The 18,347-nt window shown below is 42.1% G+C and overlaps 1 protein-coding gene across 9 annotated transcripts in view; it reads left to right on the top strand.

Moving 5' to 3' along the window:
* Unc5d (unc-5 netrin receptor D) overlaps positions 1–18,347 on the top strand; it is a 546,764-nt gene that overhangs the window by 470,067 nt on the left and 58,350 nt on the right. For all 9 annotated transcript variants that reach the window (XM_017600136.3, XM_017600138.3, XM_039094549.2 and 6 more), the window contains 2 exons: positions 3,912–4,289; positions 8,162–8,246. In XM_017600136.3, coding sequence (XP_017455625.1) covers positions 3,912–4,289; positions 8,162–8,246 — 463 coding nt within the window. The remainder of the gene's footprint in view (positions 1–3,911; positions 4,290–8,161; positions 8,247–18,347) is intronic.

The raw sequence follows: 18,347 nt of genomic DNA on the forward strand, positions 1-18,347 counted from the left end.
CCAAGTCTGACCAATCTTTTGTTGTGGGGGAAGAAACATTTTTCATGTCAAAGCACAGAAATGTTCTTTTGCAGAACACAGAGAGTTATTTAATCCTCTATTATGAACTAAACCTATTCCTGAATACAGGATGGGAATGAGACACATTTTGGGTTTAATTTTAAGCAAAAAGAAACTGTCTCTCTTCAAAAGATGAAGTTTTGTAACTTTACCCTTGGCAGCCATAATTTCCCCCTTTATTTCAGTTCGTTGTATGGGTATAACCTACCATAAGGGCTGGGCGGTTTCTGTGTGCAGCATTTATTGCGTAGACAAACCGCTGAAGTAGAAGCCCAAACCTGCTAGAACAACCTACTGAGCCAGGCCTAGGAGAGATAGACTTCTCCCCTTGGCTTTTATTTTGGTGTACATTAGTGTTAAGCCACTGTTGTTAAGCCACTATTGTGTACAAGTTTACCTGCTTTGAAGTCAGTTACATTAGAGTATGAAACCGCTACGAAGCAAAACAGTTATTCTGAGTCACTGTTTCACAACTATAAAAAAAGAATGCTAGCATCCTTCTCATGGTGTTCTTGTGAAAATGAGTTTGCTGAGAATAACCTGGGGAAGCCCTTGGCATTTGGGCAGAGCTCATTCTCTCAATATAGCTCTAGATGCTCACATGTCCCCTAACCGTGGGACAGCAGTGTGCTCTGTGGATCAGCAAGCAATGGATATGAGAGGAGGTGGTTGCCTGGCCTGAGTAAGATTGGAGGATAGTGATTTACATATATTGGCTGATCTCCTCCTCATGGAGGAGTGCCTCAGAACATCAGTATATTGTGAATGTCTAAAAGAACCATCTTATCAGATCGCCTGACCATTTGGTTTATTTTTGTCTACGAATTTTATAAATCTCAGGATAGAAGACAAAACCTCTTTTGTTAACTGCTATTGTCCCCATATCTGTGGACAATGAATCTCATTTTCATAGGCTGTGACTTTGACCTCCACTGTCTTCAAGGTGATATCTTGATGGACAACATGTCCAGTACCCCAGGAAGGGGAACAGCAATAATGTTAAAAGCAGAACAGTGTCGTAGTTTTCTTTCTGTAATGAAGTTGTACTTAAATAACCCTCCCCCAAAAGAGAAAGTTAAGGGAAAGATGGCTTATTTGGTTTATAATTGAAAAAGATAGACCATCATTGCTGGAAAGTCAAGGTCAGAATTTGAAGCAACTAGTCACATGCATCCACAGACTGTATCAGAAAATAATAAAAAATGAATACTCTTACTTGTTCTCAGCTCACTTTCTCTACTCGTGCATAGTTCAACACCCAGAGAATGATGTTGCTTTAGAAAGCAGGCTCTTCCCATAGCAGTTAACATAACCAAGACAATTCCCCACAGACATGCACACAGGTCAGTCTGATCTTGGTAACTGCTTCTTGAGATTATTGCCAGGTGATTCAATATGGAGCCAAATTGACTCTTAAAACTAACCTTAGAAAGTATCATGGGAGTGCTTGACTACTTGTTCTGCATGTTGTAAAGCCCTTGGGTTCAATAGATAAGATAGAAAGGAGGGGTGGAAGGGAGACAAAGAGTCAGGCATACAGAAAGAATACAGTGCTTTAGGCTAAATGAGAAAAAATGAAATTTTAAAGAGAAGATAGGGTAACAAGACAAATCAGGGAGGATAACGGACCCTAAGCAGGCTTCAGTCAGATTGGCAACCAACATTTTCAACTGGAGACTTGTGCATTTGAGTATATTTATGTATGTGCTTTCTCTCTTCTTCCCTCCCCATCCATCCATCTATCTATCTATCTATCTATCTATCTATCTATCTATCTATCTATCTATCTATCTATCTATCTATATCTCTTCTCTCCCATACAATGTATGTGTATTTCCCTCTGTATATTCATTCCCTTGCCCCCCCTCACTCTCTATCTATCTATGTATCTATCTATGTATCTATCTATGTATCTATCTATGTATCTATCTATGTATCTATGTATCTATCTATGTATCTATCTATCTATCTATCTATCTATCTATCTATCTATCTATCTATCTATCTATCTATATCTCTTCTCTCCCCCTCCAATGTATGTGTATTTCCCTATGTATATTCATTCCCTTGCCCCCCCTCTCTCTCCTTCTCTCTCATCTCTATGTGTATTTTCCCACTGTGTTTTCTCTCTGTCCCTCTTTCTCTTTCTCCCCCCTTTCTGTGCTTGAGCACACACACACACACACACACGTGTGTGTGTGTGTGTGTGTGTGTGTGTGTGTGTGCATTTGTATCTGCATGCACATGTGTGTGTCTGTGTCTGTGTGCGTTTCTAGTGATAGAACTTTCCTGGGCAAGCTTTCTAGCACTGTTTCAAATGCTTAGCCTTGTATGTCCTTCTGTATCCAGGTTTTTTAATGTCTGTGCTCTCAAAGAATCAGAAATAATTTCCCTCATAAGCTAGGCAAGTCTTTCAAAAGTAGCCAAAATTTAATCTTCAAAAGGTGGGGGCTTGTTCTCAAATAGCCAGGAGGTTTGGGGATATGAGTTTTTGAAGTCTCCATGGAAACTGCTGTTTCAAACTGTTTTTCCAGTGTGCTGTGTTCTTCAGTCCCACTTTTTTCCTTGGGAAGACCACAGACAAGAGCAAGGTCATCATCTATTGAACTCAGTGTAGTCCTGTTCAGAAAGGCTACTGGTTGGAGGCTGCATCTTGGCACAACAGCCCCAAGATGGGAAAGAGGGGTACCATTAAAGGACCATTCGAGCTGCATTATAGTTCTTGTTCATCTTCTCTCTGCTTCTTGGTTCTTAGCACATCCTGACAAGGGGTGGGAAAATCCAAGGCAATAGTTCCCCTCATGGCACTGTTACAAATTAGGAAAATAGAAAAACAGTAGAGACTACTACAATACAACCTAGAATTGAAGCATTTTAAAAAATACCATATTTGAAATCTTTTTTTTTTTTTTTTGGTCAGGTCCAAGAGGACCATATTGCTGGCTATGATTTTGGGTTTCTGCTTGAGCTGTCGTCTTGACGAACTGGTATGGGTGGGGGGCAGGGGAGTGAGGGTTATTCTGTTATTTACTAATAAGTGGGGTTACTTTGTCATGAGAAAATATCACAGCCTTTTAAATATCTGGCTTGGAAAAAATGGCGAGCCCAGCAGATAACTAGAGCACTGGTCCAATTTCTCCTGTGTTTATGAAGATTGTTTTGTTCATTTGTTTTGAACCAGAAAGGTACCTTTCTGAGATACTCCCCACATACAATCCAAGTCACTCTCCAATGGAATGTTCTTTCCCTCTCAGAGTGACATATGTGATGTTCAAAGACACTGGCCCCTCAGACTTAGAGTGACTCATAAAGTCCCCTGAACTATTTGCTCCAAGCCCCAGGAGCTGCTCAGAATTCTACAAGATATTTCTCACCTCCTCTCTGGGCTCTTGTAAGCAGCATGGAGAGTCGCTACACTGTGGCATCTCTTGCTACTTAAAATGAACAAATGTTATTTTGCCCCTAACTCGATAACAAAACATCTTTCTGGTTTCTTTTTTTTTCTTTTTTTTTTTCTCTTTTACCTTTGCCAGTTAAAATAATCACACAAAAAGTACCTGAGGCAAGTTGCCCTAATCCAGGGTCAGACATGTTGTCTTGAAAAGGAGGCATGTATAGAGCTTTGGATGTGAGGGCAATGGGAGCATGCCATTAAGAAAATGACCTGGAAGTTCAGAGGTCCCCATTCCCAAGCACTGCCATGGTTCCATCCAGGTTAGTAAGGGAGGCTAATTCCAACCAGAACATCTAAAACCCATGCAGGATGTTCTCCCCTTAATTGAGGGGACTGCAAAAGGAGCGATGGAGGCATCTTTTAGTGTCTGAGTGACAGATCCTGTTTTTCTTACCAGGAAATTCTCTCCTCCTGAATCCTGCCATGCATCCAGATCTGACTGTGAGCCGGACGTACAGCGGGCCCATCTGTCTGCAGGATCCACTGGACAAGGAGCTCATGACAGAGTCCTCACTCTTCAACCCTCTCTCTGACATCAAAGTCAAAGTCCAGAGCTCATTCATGGTTTCCCTGGGAGTGTCTGAGAGAGCCGAGTACCATGGCAAGAATCACTCCGGGACCTTCCCCCATGGAAACAACCGTGGATTTAGTACCATACATCCCAGAAACAAGACTCCGTACATCCAAAATCTGTCGTCACTGCCCACAAGGACGGAGCTGAGGACAACTGGTGTCTTTGGACACTTAGGGGGGCGCTTAGTAATGCCAAATACAGGTGGGTGGTAAGCACGTGTTCACATATTCCCTTGCTTGTGTAAATACTTTTTTAGAAGTATGCAATGACCAGATTCATTTGGGAGTGAGCAGCAAAGGCCAGGGCTGCACTTTGTATCCCCTGGAGCCCCAGAAGTGCAACTAAAGTAAGACAGGGCCTTCTCTCTGCCTGCCCACAGAACAGAACACCACCTTTGATGCTGTCTATAGTCATCTTTTGGCATGAGACCCATCAGGTGGCATGGGTAGGCTCCCTGGGTTTGAGACCTGTTGGACTATGTTACCCAAGGCATGGTAAAGAGGGAAGGAACACAGGTCTTTTTCTACATCTGACAAGTGCCCTACTTGGACAGAGCACATGTTTGTACTGACAAATACTTTAGTGCATGGAGAGTCACGTTTCTCAGTCTCTTGTCTATGAGCGCTCTCCATGCCAGGCACCCTTGATAATTACTTTGACTATTTTTAAGTTACTATTACATTGGTTCTTGGCAAGCGATGATGATGAATCATTGCATTGTTGTTCACTAACATTCAAACATTAGTTCTAGAACTAAGCCCAAAGCCCAACTAATTTCTAAGTTTGTGTTTCCCTTTTTGGGTTTTAAGAGAGGAGATTTCTCTGGATATTTGTAGTGGGTATTTCAGATCCCTGGCATGGATTACTTTAAAGATGTCATCCTAGCTGTCCCTTGATCTTCAGGGTTGCTGCTTGAGGCCAGAGCAGAGGGAAACGGGATTGGTTTCTTCTCTTAGTCCTAAGTCATAGAGGTAGGTGGACAGATAATGAAAGCAGAGATGGTCAGGAACATTGGATTTATCCATGTTCTTAGACTGAAATTGAGTATCAAGCCAGTGCTCAATGAGTGGAGATGACCAGGACTTTATCTCATTAAATGAAATCTGTGACAGGATTGGTCTCACACTATGACTGCAGCTACCTTACCTGCCTAGTGGTTTAGACTTGAAACTGGACCTTCTCTTCACTTGGTAACTTTTGCCTCATTCTATCCCAAGTTAGTTGTGTCCTCCAACACACAGTTTCAAAGTGTATTTTACTCCTGGAAAATAGCCTCTGTTGCAGCTCTGGAAATAATGATGTTTCCCCAATCTACCTTGCTAGGCATGTTAGGATTCTTGTTTCCAATACCTTTGAGTGTTCTGTGGGAGTGTCAGTATATGATGTCATTCTAACTTGTGCCTCTCGAGGATAACTGACCAATAGGACACTTCTTTTAGAAAGAAGCCAGCCATATCTATCACATACATTTGTAAAAAAAAAATATAAAAATGGAACCTGCAACCCTTGTCCTACCAAAGACTAGGATGTGAAGACTCATATGAAGCTAGTGAGTTACTATGCCTTTATCAAAGTTCCTCAGTCGTGTTCCCATCCTCATGTATTAACGAGTTTGTGTACAGGGTTCACATGTGTCTGTGTTTACATACATTGAGCAAGTGCCAAGACCAAAGTATTCATTGCCCATATTTTCATCAAAGAAAACATGATAATAGGGGTGGATGAGAACTATTTTTTATCCCTGGCATCTCCCTTGAGAAACATCCATCTTGAAAACTAAAACTCTGATAGCTTGCCAACGATCCCCACCCAGTTTCACCCTGAAGGGGATGCTTTCAAGTCTCCTGACAAGAACCACTGGACAAGATCGAAAGTGCACTTGGCACACGAGGTTTAGGAAAAAGAGGTGTGGGGAATTGAAACATGCTCCTTGGTATTTGCAGGGCATAAATGCAAACTATGCCCTGGGGAACTGAAGTGTCCAGAAAGCATGCCACAGAAATTAGATTGCTCTAATGCCATCCGTTTCGAATTGCCAAGCGGTGCACTCTGGAACTCATTTATTATGCAAAATATGAAAGTGGAAACTCTGACAAGTGGTTCTGTTGTCATATCGAGTTTTCGAAAGCTGTCAGAGTAGCAGGTGGAGTCGGGAGCTGTGTTTTCTTTTAAAATCAAAGATCAGTGGTGAATGATGATGAAAATGGAGAGTTCTTTAGGGGACCGTAGGCATAAACCCTTCCCACTGCGTTTTTGTTTTTCATAACCAGCAACTTGCCAGCAGCATGCTACTGTCCACTGATAGTCTACCCTTGTCTCTGTGATTAACTCTCTTCAGCCTCCATGTGCAATGTAGGTTTGGGTAAGAAGTACATTTGAAGGCTCATATAAATCACGATTGAGGGAGAGTGAAAAAACATGTAAGGGCCACTTAAAGGATTGATTCAGGTAGAATTAGGAAAGTCTTGAATAATGTTTCAATCTAAACACAGGGAATTGAGCTTACCGGGAAGGAAGTGGGTTAGGATAGGCCCAACAAACAGCCCTAGACAATGATGGAGTACACAAGACAGCATAACTCAGAGCCTGGTGTTTCACTAAGGAATTTGAATTCTTCTCATGTATTTTCATATTCGCAATATGTTTATTCTGTGTCCGGCACTGTGCTAAGTGCCATGAATGTAACAGGGCACAGTTGCCTGATTATGTACTGAGCTTCTACTGGTACCTCTTCATGCTTCTCTGTCATCCCAGCCGAGAGATAATGGAGAAGAATCAACAGAGGAATAAGTACCAAACTAAGGCAAGGCCGAATGACTAGGTTCAAGGCAACATATGAACCCCTGAATATCCCCTTAGCATCTGTGTTCAAGATCAGGGAAGGATGCAGTTACGGTTAAGGAGGAACAGGAAACGGAAGGGGCATCTGATTGGCGGTCCCCAATCTGTAAATCTGATTGTCATTTACAGTTACCGTACTATGGATGCGAAGGTGTAGAATGTAAAGACCTCTCCTTACTGAAAAGCTCTGATCAGAGTTTTAACGTGCCCCATTCTTAGTTCTAGTAAAAGATGCTGATGATTGCTAGCATGTTACTGAATAATGATGCAACCATGAATCACAGATAACCTGGCTCACAACAGGTCTCTCATTCCTTCACTCTGTGGCTGCTAACAGAGAGAGAGAGGAAAACAAGAAAGCTCCTCAACAGCAACCTGCGAGCTTCCTCTGTAATTATCTCCAACAAAAGGGAAAACCGGTGTGAAAGCTGCATTATTCAAAGCCTAGGAGGAAGCCTGGAGGTTTTATTTTTGTGTGATGCTCTTACTATTTCGCTGGTTCATTCCCTTTTGTAAACAGAAGTCACGTTAAAGAGACTCCCAGCTTTCTCCAGATGTCTCTCTTTGTCCAAAGTAAAGTGTTTTCTTCATAGCTGTAAATAGGAATTGGGTACATTTCAGAGGCAGTGGTGTGGCTTCACGATGACAAAGACATGGGTATGGTTAAGTCACTGTCACTCCTGTGATCTTTCCCAGCTGCTTTTTTTCTGCGATAAAGACATATCAATTGCAGAATGACCTAGAGTGTTTCAAAATTTGTCAGACACGTGGTTTTTTTTTTCCTTTTTTTTTTTTTAAAGATGCGTATTAACTTACTTCTAGATGTAGCTTGTAAGACAATTTTATTCCAGGTTCAGGGAAAGTCTGAGTTTACACATCAGCCAGACGCTATTTTCTGGAAATGAGAAAAAGATATATAACCATATTTTAAATGTTGGAGAAATTTAATTGGTGAGCTGATAAAGTCTTAAGTTTTGGGGTGTATTTGGTAGATCCTGGCCTTGGATACTGGCAAGATACCAGATAAAATTGAGCATTGAATATGATCATTTTTGGTCTGATACAGAACAAGTTTCCCCCCACAGTTCTTAGAGTTCTTCAAGGTTTGGTGTTAATAAATCATACATTGGCAGGGGACACTCCTTTGCCTAGGCATCCATAAGGTGCCCAAATAGCATGTTTCAAAATAACTAGGATATCTCCAAATGACCTCTTGGCTTTCTCTGTCTTAGGGGTGAGTCTACTCATACCACATGGTGCCATCCCAGAGGAGAATTCTTGGGAGATTTATATGTCAATCAACCAAGGTGAACCCAGGTAAGAGTCAGAGAAGGCTAGCATATTAATGGTCCCTTGGATATCCACAGGGACTTGTACAGAAAATCTGAATTTATGGTTCAGATGAGAAAAGTTGGTCTGGGAATGAGGCGGTGACTACAAAGAGAGTACAAGCCTGGGTTACAATTTAAGGTTATTGGCATCTAAGCAGGATGCACCAAGTGGGAGACCGTGAACTGGTGGTCAGAGGACGCATAGATAGGAACTGGGCTTAAATCTCCCAACAGTCTCCCTTTCAAAACAAAATTGAATTGGCTTTGCAGGTGATGTTTAGTGCAAAGCCCTATGTACAAAAAGCCATCAAATGATGAGAGCATGACTCCAGGTTCAGCCGAAGACCCGTACCAAACAGGCCGGGAGTCAGTTTCTTAGATGATTTTTTTTCCAAAGGGTAAAATACGTGGTCTTCAATAGCTTTTGGTTCTGACAGATTTTAGCGGCATTAAATTCAATTACATGAGCAAATACAAATCTTGTCACATACTCTTTTTAATGAAAGTAGTTGGTTATTTTCTCCGGGTAACTGTAATATTTGTAGAAATGTTGCTTTCTTCCACACAGGATAAAGCCAGCTCCTCTTTAGAAAGCTATTTGTCTTAAAAACTGGATACATACCTCTGGCATTTTTAGCCATAACATCTTGGTTATTTTAAAATAGATTTTCTGTTGTTGTTGTCGTTGTTGTTTTTTGTTGTTGTCGTTGTTGTTTTTTGTTGTTGTCGTTGTTGTTTTTTGTTGTTGTTGTTGTTGTTGTGGTCGTTGTTGTTTTTTGTTGTTGTTGTTGTTGTTGTTGTGAGTGTGGAACACATGAAAGAGAAACACAGGGAAAGAAAGGGCCTGAAAAACAGATGGTTGAAACAGATTTTGATAGTGGTCTATATAGAAGGATTTGAGGGTGCCTAGCAATTCTGACTAGCGAGGGTATGAGGCTTTAGAAGAATCCAAGACAATTCCCTGCTAGCTGGTTATGGGGAAGGCTCTCAGAGGATTTACATATAGGTGCACTCTGACAGGTACCTGAAGAGCATTCTCAGTCGTGTGTCGAGATCGGCTCTTTTCCTACATCCCTATAAGGGTACTAAGGTCTTAAATAACCCCTGCTGGCAGAGGGCAGAAGCAGACTCAGAGAGTTTAAGTTTGTTTTTGTCTGTGGTACTCGACATTGATTCCAGGGATCCAAGAAGGCTGGGCAAAGCGCCGACCCAGTGAGCTGTATCCCTGCACGAGGAACAGAGAGAGCTTTGAAGAGTTTGCGCGCCGTCTTAGGTTACTCAGATGTAACATTGGAGTTCCTGGATGAATGGTACCTCTTTTATATCCCCAGATTTGTTTTCAAAGGATGCCTGTTTGAGATTGAGGTTCCTGTCTGTTACCTGTATGATTTTAAACTCAGAATCTTGCAAAGGTCAAGTGCAGTCCTCCCTCAGCATCCACAGAGGATTGCTTCCAGGATGCCAGAATCCCAAGATGTTCACATCCCTTATATAAAGTGGCATGATCTGTGCGCTTAACCTATACACATTCTGCAGTGTTGTTGTAAAAATATAAAAATAAAAATGTATTGTGGTCTTTTGCCCGGCTAGGTCTGCACCGCGGTGCCCCAAGATATCTGCTAGATATCTTGGCGGACACATATCTCAGCCGCACACTTTCTTACACTCAAACCCTCACATAAAAGAACACACAACACAATCTTAGATCCAATTGGTAAGATATAATTGCCCACTTAAACATATAAAGCCCGGTACTATTCGTCCCTTGAGAACATTAATAACAACCTGTAAATACACAGAGCAGAATCTTAACATCACCTGCCATGGCTTCTCCCCTCTCTCCGTCTCTCCTTCTGCCTCTGTCTCCTCCTCTTCCTTCAAACTTCTCTCCTGCCCATCCTTCCTTCTCCTCCAATGACAGGCCTCCTTCTATCCTATACCTGCCCCTCACCTGTACTTTACAAATTCAATGGAGAGGTGGTTCTGGTGAAGTCACCTGAGTCCTGAGTCCTTGACTAGGCAGCTGTCCTTGGGGCAGTGGAATTAGCATCAAAATACAGATAACTTCAGGGCAAACCACAACACTGCAGCAAGCTTCAAATCGCCTCTAGGTTCCTGATAATGTCTGATACTATAGTATTCTGAGAGTAAAACTCTGGCTGTGTTCAGTACAGTCAGTACTATTTTGATCTGAGCTTGATTGTCTATAAACGTAGAAGCAGCGGATACAGAGTGGTTACTGAGTAAGTTAGAACCAGCCCATCTTGCCTGAGTCACGGCCTCCTGCCAGCTCTGACTTCCGCCTCGTCCCCCGTCACTGTAATCTGTCTCCTGAGCCTGTATTCAGCTTTTTCCACTCAAACCCATCCCCAATGCCTTCTACCACATTATAGCAGAGTCTGCCTGGGGCTACTTCCCATTTTTTCCAGGACACTCAATTTACAGCTTACCTCCATCCCCATCTCTTTCTGGAAGCTGCCCCTTCTTAACAGATCAGAAGAAGAAATGTGCCAACAGGCATCAAGTATTTGAAGACTTAAAACGCTCGCAAAGTATTGGAAAGGGATGATTACATCGGGCACCCTGCAGTTTTAACATAAGAGAGAACACTGCCATGAACTTAGAGTCTAATAACCTGGAAAGACAGGTTGGCCTAATGAGATCATTCCTTGGGCCACCTTTTCTTTTTAAATCCATTGTTAATGGACTGGACTTGCCCATCCGTATCTAGACTATGTGTAGGGAGCTGTCTAGGGAGCTGGATACAGACAGAACCCGTTCCTCTGAGGGTTGACATCTATGAGCCATGTATTTTCCTATCTATTGAACAGTGGATGGGAAGAAGCCCATACACTCTATGTTCCTTTCTCTTTGTGATAACCTTCTGATGGGTCCTGTGTCCCGTCTGAGTGGTCACTCTGGGCTGCACATGATTCTGCTTTCTCTGAAATCCTTACTCCTCTTTGAGTGACATTGAACAATTTGCAAGATGCTGAAAATAGCAAATGCCCCTCTGCTCCCTTTTTTTGTTTGCTAAGCTGGGATAAATTTTTCTGTCTAAGCCAAGAAGCTGCTTTGGGTCTGTGTTCTTTGGCTTTTAATCTTCCGACTAATCAGGAAAAGGCCACTGTACGGTCTTCCTTTGTCACACCACTTGAAAACCCATTTTCATTTTATGCCATCCATCTGTCTGCATAAACTTGCCTCTGAATCCAGCACACAGAGAATGGGCTGCCCCGTTTCATTTCATTCCATCTCTTTTGTTTTGGGGAGTGTGAGAATTGGATTTGTTGATTCCACTTCCCTACCAAGAATACAGCAGGATCTTACAAATATCTTTATACTATATTTAGACGCCTGTCTACCATGCCTTCCGCCTTAGCATGTACTTCTACTATCCCTGGTTAGCGCCATCTCCAGCGTAGCAGGGGACTGGCCAAGGAGAAGTCAGATTTGATTAATATAAGCTTTCTGCTTGGTTTCTATAGCAGTGTATTGGAATCTAAAGACATATATATTCTATTTAAGGAATCTCACACAACTCTACATTCACGGTTTGATAAATGTGGGGGGGGGAGATTTGCATTCATATGTACGTTGGTACATACATGTGCACATAGGCACATGGGTTTATGGTTTCCAGGTTAGCAGGTGACAGGTGGCTGCAGCAGCATCTAAGAGCTTACATATTAGACTGCAAGACAAGGCTGAGAGAGCATTGGGAACAGCAGGAGGATCTTGAAGCCCTAAAGCCAGCCCACTTCTCCCACTCACTTCTAGGATGTGCACTGCCTCCAACATAGTCAAACCTCCTAATTCTTCCCCAATGGTCCCATCAACTGCAGAGCAAATAGTCAAAGATGTGTGTCTATGCGGGTCATTCTCATTCAAACCATAGCAACCCTCAAAGGTTATGGGGTTGCCACATTTCTGATTTGGGGTTTTCATGTTAGGGTCCTTCACTGTGTATCACTGTAGTAAGAGGAGCCACAGAAATGGTGAAAATAGAGTAGATCCTTAATGCATTATTAATGACAAAGAAACAGGAAAAGGGAGTTACTTTCTGGAGATGTCATCTGAGTCCAGTCTTAAAAGATGAGGAAAGGGTCTTAGTGGCATCTTCCCCACTGGAGAAATTCTCTGGTGACTGTACATACAGGGATATGTATATGAGGGGGAGTCGTAAAGAGTGGCTGGATCTAGAGGTTTGTCCATGGTTAATGTCACTCTGGTATCAGAACACTCCTTTAAATGACTTTCATACAACTGTGCTGCTGCTTTCTACGGACTGGGGAAGGAGCATCCTGAACTCTGGTCCCATTCACAAAACAGGGGATAGAATGTCCTCAGGAACAGGGACTACAGTGGCCTCCAGAAAATGAATGGTAGCAATATTAGCACTTCTGAGATTTGCTGATGAGACTCTGATCACTGGATGAAAGCTATACATCATCTGACCCACAGACAGGTTCCTGAAATACTGGCTCGGTACCCATGGTGACTCTGGCAATGTGTCTCAAATAAGCTCACCTCAGCTCCTGAATTTACATCCAGTACATTTGAGTTTAGATTTTTGCTTTGTTTTGTTTCATTTTACCTTTTCTCAGATATCATTGGTGGGGTAGGGGACTTTATCCATAAAAGATCTGTAACAGATTAACAACCAAGTTCTAATAATTTTCTAAAAATTAAATTCTGATCTTCAAATAAAAGAATTTGATGTTGTAGCCCATTCCAGCCATCCTACTGTAAGAACATTGTTACATTGGACCACTCCTCCTCACCCAGCTCTCTACAGCCTGCCCACTCATGACTGGTGAATAGAGAACTGGGCCAGAAAATTATTATGGGGAGCTTTTTTCTGAGAAGCAATAAAATGAAACCAAAGGCAAACATTCATTTCTTTTTCCAATTACGCTGTCATGTGAATATCCAAGACCAAATGTTTAGACCAGCATCAGAAATGTAAGTGATCTTGCTGACAGCTTTACAAAGGGACACATATTTTGCCATTGGGGCTTAGTGAAGATGGGGTATTATAACCACTTTGTTGACTATATTGTTTTGTTTTGATCAAATGATGTAGTCTAACTAATGGGTAGAAAGAATGAAAAGGTAGAATTCTAGGTCATATGAGATAACTTTTTCAAAGATGTGTGGATAGTAGCTACTGGCTTTAGTAGCACAGTGTGAAGTAATGTCAAGTGCTTGGATGACAGAAGAAGCTCCAGGAGTCCGAGAAAGGAACATGGACTTTCTTCCCCAAGATGAGCTCTGTCATTCTGTCAAAAGCTTTATATGGGTTTGATTTCACACTAGCTGCACACATGCTCACATCCATATACCCACAAACACACGCAGACACATACACACACACATACACACATACACACATACATGCATATTCATAACACATATACACCTGCACACATTTATAAATACATGCATATATGAGCTCCTAGATCATGGTTTACAGCACATATAATGAAAAATGCTTTTAGCCTTCTTTGGAAACATGAATGTATTTATTTTTTATCAATGAGATTAAAAGGAAGACCAACTGCCCTTTAAAAGAAATGGACACAATATGTTTTGTAGTAAAGTAAGTTTATTGTTAAACAAATATTTGAAGCTCTTCTCAGAGAAGAACTTCCCATTGAAGGAATACTAACACAATACTAAACCATCTATCATTCGATGGCCTCATCTTTTCAGAAGATAACGAAATCTTGAACCCAGATTATTACAACTAGTTCAGTAACTCCCATCTGATCTTAGCCTCTTGAATCAGGCTAAGAGTACTTGCCATTCACTGATGCTGATACCAAGTGGCTGGTCAGGATGATGGTGGTGGTGGTGATGATGATGATGATGACGACGATGATGACAATGATGACAATGACAAGAAAGAAGTCACTCCCAGGCTGATCTAGCACTACTCACCTTTCAAACTCTAAAGAAATATAATCTCAAAGAATGTTTTCCCTTGGCCTCTTCAAAGACCCAATGATTATAAAATTAGAGCCTTTTGTGGGGACACAGCATTGGTAGCGATTCTCATTGTATACCAGTCCCATGCTCCCAGGATCAAAGGAAAACCTTTTGGAATATTGGGCATGCTGGATGCCCTAGTTTGTTCTCTGTTGCTGTGACAAAGACTATAACTCAAAAGCTAGTTGGAGGCATACATTTTTCATCTTACAACTCTCAGGTCACTATTCATCATTGAGGGAAGTCGGGGCAGGGATGAAGGCAGGAACTGAAGCAGAGACAATGGTGGGATGCCCCTTACTGGCTTCCTCCCCATGGCTTACGTAGCTTGTTTTGCTTATAGCATCTAAGATCACCATCCCAGGAATGGCAATGCCCGCCTTATGACAGGCCTTCCCACATCAATCATTAATGAAGACTTGCCTACAGGCAAGTTAATGAAGACATTTTCTTAATTAAGATTCCTCTTCCCAGAGAATTAGAGCTTATGTCTATTTGACAAAAACAAAACAAAAACCACTACCACAACCAGGACAGTAGCAAAGTCAAGAGAAGAGGGATATTTTTAGGTCCCATATTCCCAAGAAATGAGATAAACCCTAGCTCTGAGATGTGGGTCACAGCTTTTCCAGGCCACTGCAGTGTGAGGGTGAGGGTACAATGTTTGAGAAAAAGCCACTGCCCCTGGGGGCCACATGGGACTTCTGATACTTAAATACAACTGTTGGCACTTGGGTCAGATACACCCACAGTCCACCATCACTGAGAACTTTCAGGATCATAGCTCATCTATATCGAGCCCATTAATAATTATTATCTTTATAATCATTCTAAGTCACCGATGAAAACTATCACTACCTTGCCTTGGAGGATTAAGTAAAAAGGTGCGTGTTCCCTGCTTCCTTCCCAGGAGAGCCACTCGGGGATGAGTTTGTAGAAAACCTTAGGGAAGCTGTCAGCATCACCTTCCTGTGTGGAAGAAACATCAGAGGGCTCGTATGTGCACACACTCATTGTCTGGTTGTCCATGCAAGTGCCCTCACAAACGTGCCCACAAGAAATCCTCGCTAATTCCCTAGGTGTTTCTTAATCCAATCAAGTTGACAATGACAAGTCACCATCGTGCTGCTAAAGGCGTATGCACAGATGTACAGAGGTAGGCGTTCTTGTCATGCATTTTAATAAGGAAACCAAGATTAAAAAATCTTAAAGGAGGAAGGATGAGCAAGAAGGCATAAGTGTGAGTTCTACCTCCAGTGATGTTGCCTGCTCCCCGAGGGAGCGAGAGAGGAGGATAAAACTTATGTGATGGCAAGGATTGATGAGGCTTCAGATAAGGAGACCTGGCAAGGGTCACTTTCAGAGGCGAAATTTATTATTTACTGGCTCATCCCCACTGCCGAACTTCAAGCCTGCATCATAAAAGTACCCTCCTTATGGGATTATTGGTGGAGTCCTTTGTTTCTCCCTCCAAACAGTGCCAGTTTGGGTGGTAAATTATAGCCCCTCTACAATTGAGTGTACTTTCTCTAACCATGAACATTTTAGATCCACTCACTGATCTACACATTGGGTCAAGGGAGAGGGGGTAAAAGACACTAGGGAGAAAAGTGGAGGGTGGGGGTGAAGGAGAAGAAAGGGTTGAAAACATTGCCTAGAATCCTGGCTTGGGACCTGATGATTAATTAGCAGAGAGAGATTTGCCAGCTGAAGGTCACTTGAGAGTTGCTTGTAACAGTTGGTCTAGGAACAACTTTGGAATTCTTTCCAGGGAATAAATATGACTCTCTAACGTATAAAGAAGAAAAGAAAAATGAGGCAAATAAGAGGGGGAGGAGGGGGAGAGAGAGAGACATAAAGGAGAGAGAGTAGAAGTAAATGAACAACATAATCAGGGGGTAGGGGTGGGATAGACAGGGAGCCTAGTAAAGTGAAATTTTAGTTCACCCTCAGGCCAGAAGGCATGGCAGTATTCTGACTTAAAAGTATGAGATGACGCTGTGGGCACAGCATCTGCTCCCCCACTTCCTTCAAGGTGAAAAATCCTTCCTTTCCGGGTAAGAGTCTACCTGCCATCTTGGAGCTCCTGGAAATGTACTGCTGAATGCAGCACTCGTCAAGATTCTATTGTCAACGTCGGCATTGACAGTGCCTGAAAAGTAAAGCGGGATCAGAAGTGAGATGGGACGGCAGACTGACGGGAGCACAGAAATTCAGACTGCTTGAGCTCCAGTTAGTCTCATCAAGATCCAGGGTAACCTTGAGCAAGTCACTCTTTTCTCTCCAGACCTGAAAATCTATGTGTGGTTAACTGTTTTAAGATTTGGATAAAGATAATACAATAACTTTCTGAATAAGAACTCCAGTGAAAACCATAAAATACCATTAACTTTTTCACTAACTCACTTACTCATTATGTGATAGAGTTCAAAGCTAGTGCCCTAGAACATGCTAGCGAAATGCTCTGACCACTGAGATACATGTCAAGTCCTCTTTTTACTTTTCATTTTGAGACAGGATCTTGCTAATCATTTAGATTGGCCTTAAACTTATTCTGTAGACCAAGCGTACTTAGAAATGAGCTCTTCTTGCCTTAGCCTCAATAACAGCTGTAATTACATGCCTGTAATTTCAGGAAGACCCAGTCCTGATTTATGTGTATTGTAGAGTTCATATGTATACATGTTCCTGTGTATGTGTGTATATATGTACATAGATATCTCTCTGAATGTGAAGGCCAGTCATCGGTATCTAGTATCTTCCTCAATTGCTCACTGCCTTGTTTGTTTGGTTTTGTGTGTGTGTGTGTGTGTGTGTGTGTGTGTGTGTGTGTGTGTGTGTGTATGTGTGTGTTTTGATTTTTTTTTTCTAAAGAGCATCTCTCACTGAGCCCAGAGTTACTTAATTCTGCTACACTGGCTGGTCTGCACCATCCTGTCTCTATTTCTTTAGCTTTGAGATTACAGGTCCGTGCCATTATACCTGGTTTTTAACATGGGTGTCGTGGAACTGAACTCAAGTCCTCACACTTGCACAATAAGAATTTTACTGACTGAAGCACCTTCTCCCCTGACCCAGATGGTCTCTGGTTGTTTTCATTGTTTCCCCCGATGCCATCGTAATTCTGGGCTTAAAAAGCAAGCCCTCCAATTACGGTGAAAATATTAATGGTCTACTCTCAAGACCCTGCTAAAAACTGAGCAAACTTCCTCCAGTGCTTTTGAGTTGACCGCCATTTCTAATCATTCTCCTGTCTGTTGATTATCCATTAAGAGCCCACTGTATGACCTCAAGCAGTGGAATCCTAGTGGGTTGGCACTTGGGTTTGAAGATGACTGCCTAGCCTAACCAGACAAGCGTCAGGTCACCTTGAAAGGTACTGAATCCCCATCCACTCCCCGGCTTCCGTCGCTTGCTTGTGATGGATGGAACTGTGTATCTGTCCTCCTTCCTCTTTGCTCAGGGCTCAGTTCAGGGTTTGAGTTCACTGTGTTGCTTTACATGAGCTTTAGAAAAACTTTACTGGATGCATCAAATCGATGGCACATCCCTGTCCCTTCTGAGAGATTTGCCATTAATTAACTCCACAACGAGGCTACGGAACTGGTGGGGAAAGGTGATTCCTAAGTAACACAACAGAGCAGGACTCAGCTAGTGCCAGGGGAGAAAATTGCTACCATTTGGGAGCTACATTCATTCTTTCAGGCAACCCTGCCATGCGCTGTAATAAAAGGAGCAATTTATCAAATAGTATCTTAATGGCCTAGAGGGGTTAATGCACCTTTAGTGGAAGATTATACTCCTTTCCCCAGTAAAAATCAAGACGATTTCTTCACAAAGTCATTTATGTTGGAGTATAATGCCAAAATGAAATACAGAAAACGTAAAAAAAAAAAAAGAAAAAGAAAGAAAGAAAGAGAAAGGAAGAAAAGAAAGAAAAAAAATTCATACATCGATTGTCAATTTGAGATTTGCTTTTTCTTTTTCCAGAAAAGATTTCCACCCCAAACCAAGCCCTCCTTTCTTTTCTACCTCACACCCCCTCAGCCTACAAGTGCACCTCAATACAAATTGCCATCATTTTAATCAAAGTGCA

The sequence above is a fragment of the Rattus norvegicus genome, chromosome 16, assembly GCF_036323735.1.
Source record: "Rattus norvegicus strain BN/NHsdMcwi chromosome 16, GRCr8, whole genome shotgun sequence".
NCBI lineage: Eukaryota > Metazoa > Chordata > Mammalia > Rodentia > Muridae > Rattus > Rattus norvegicus.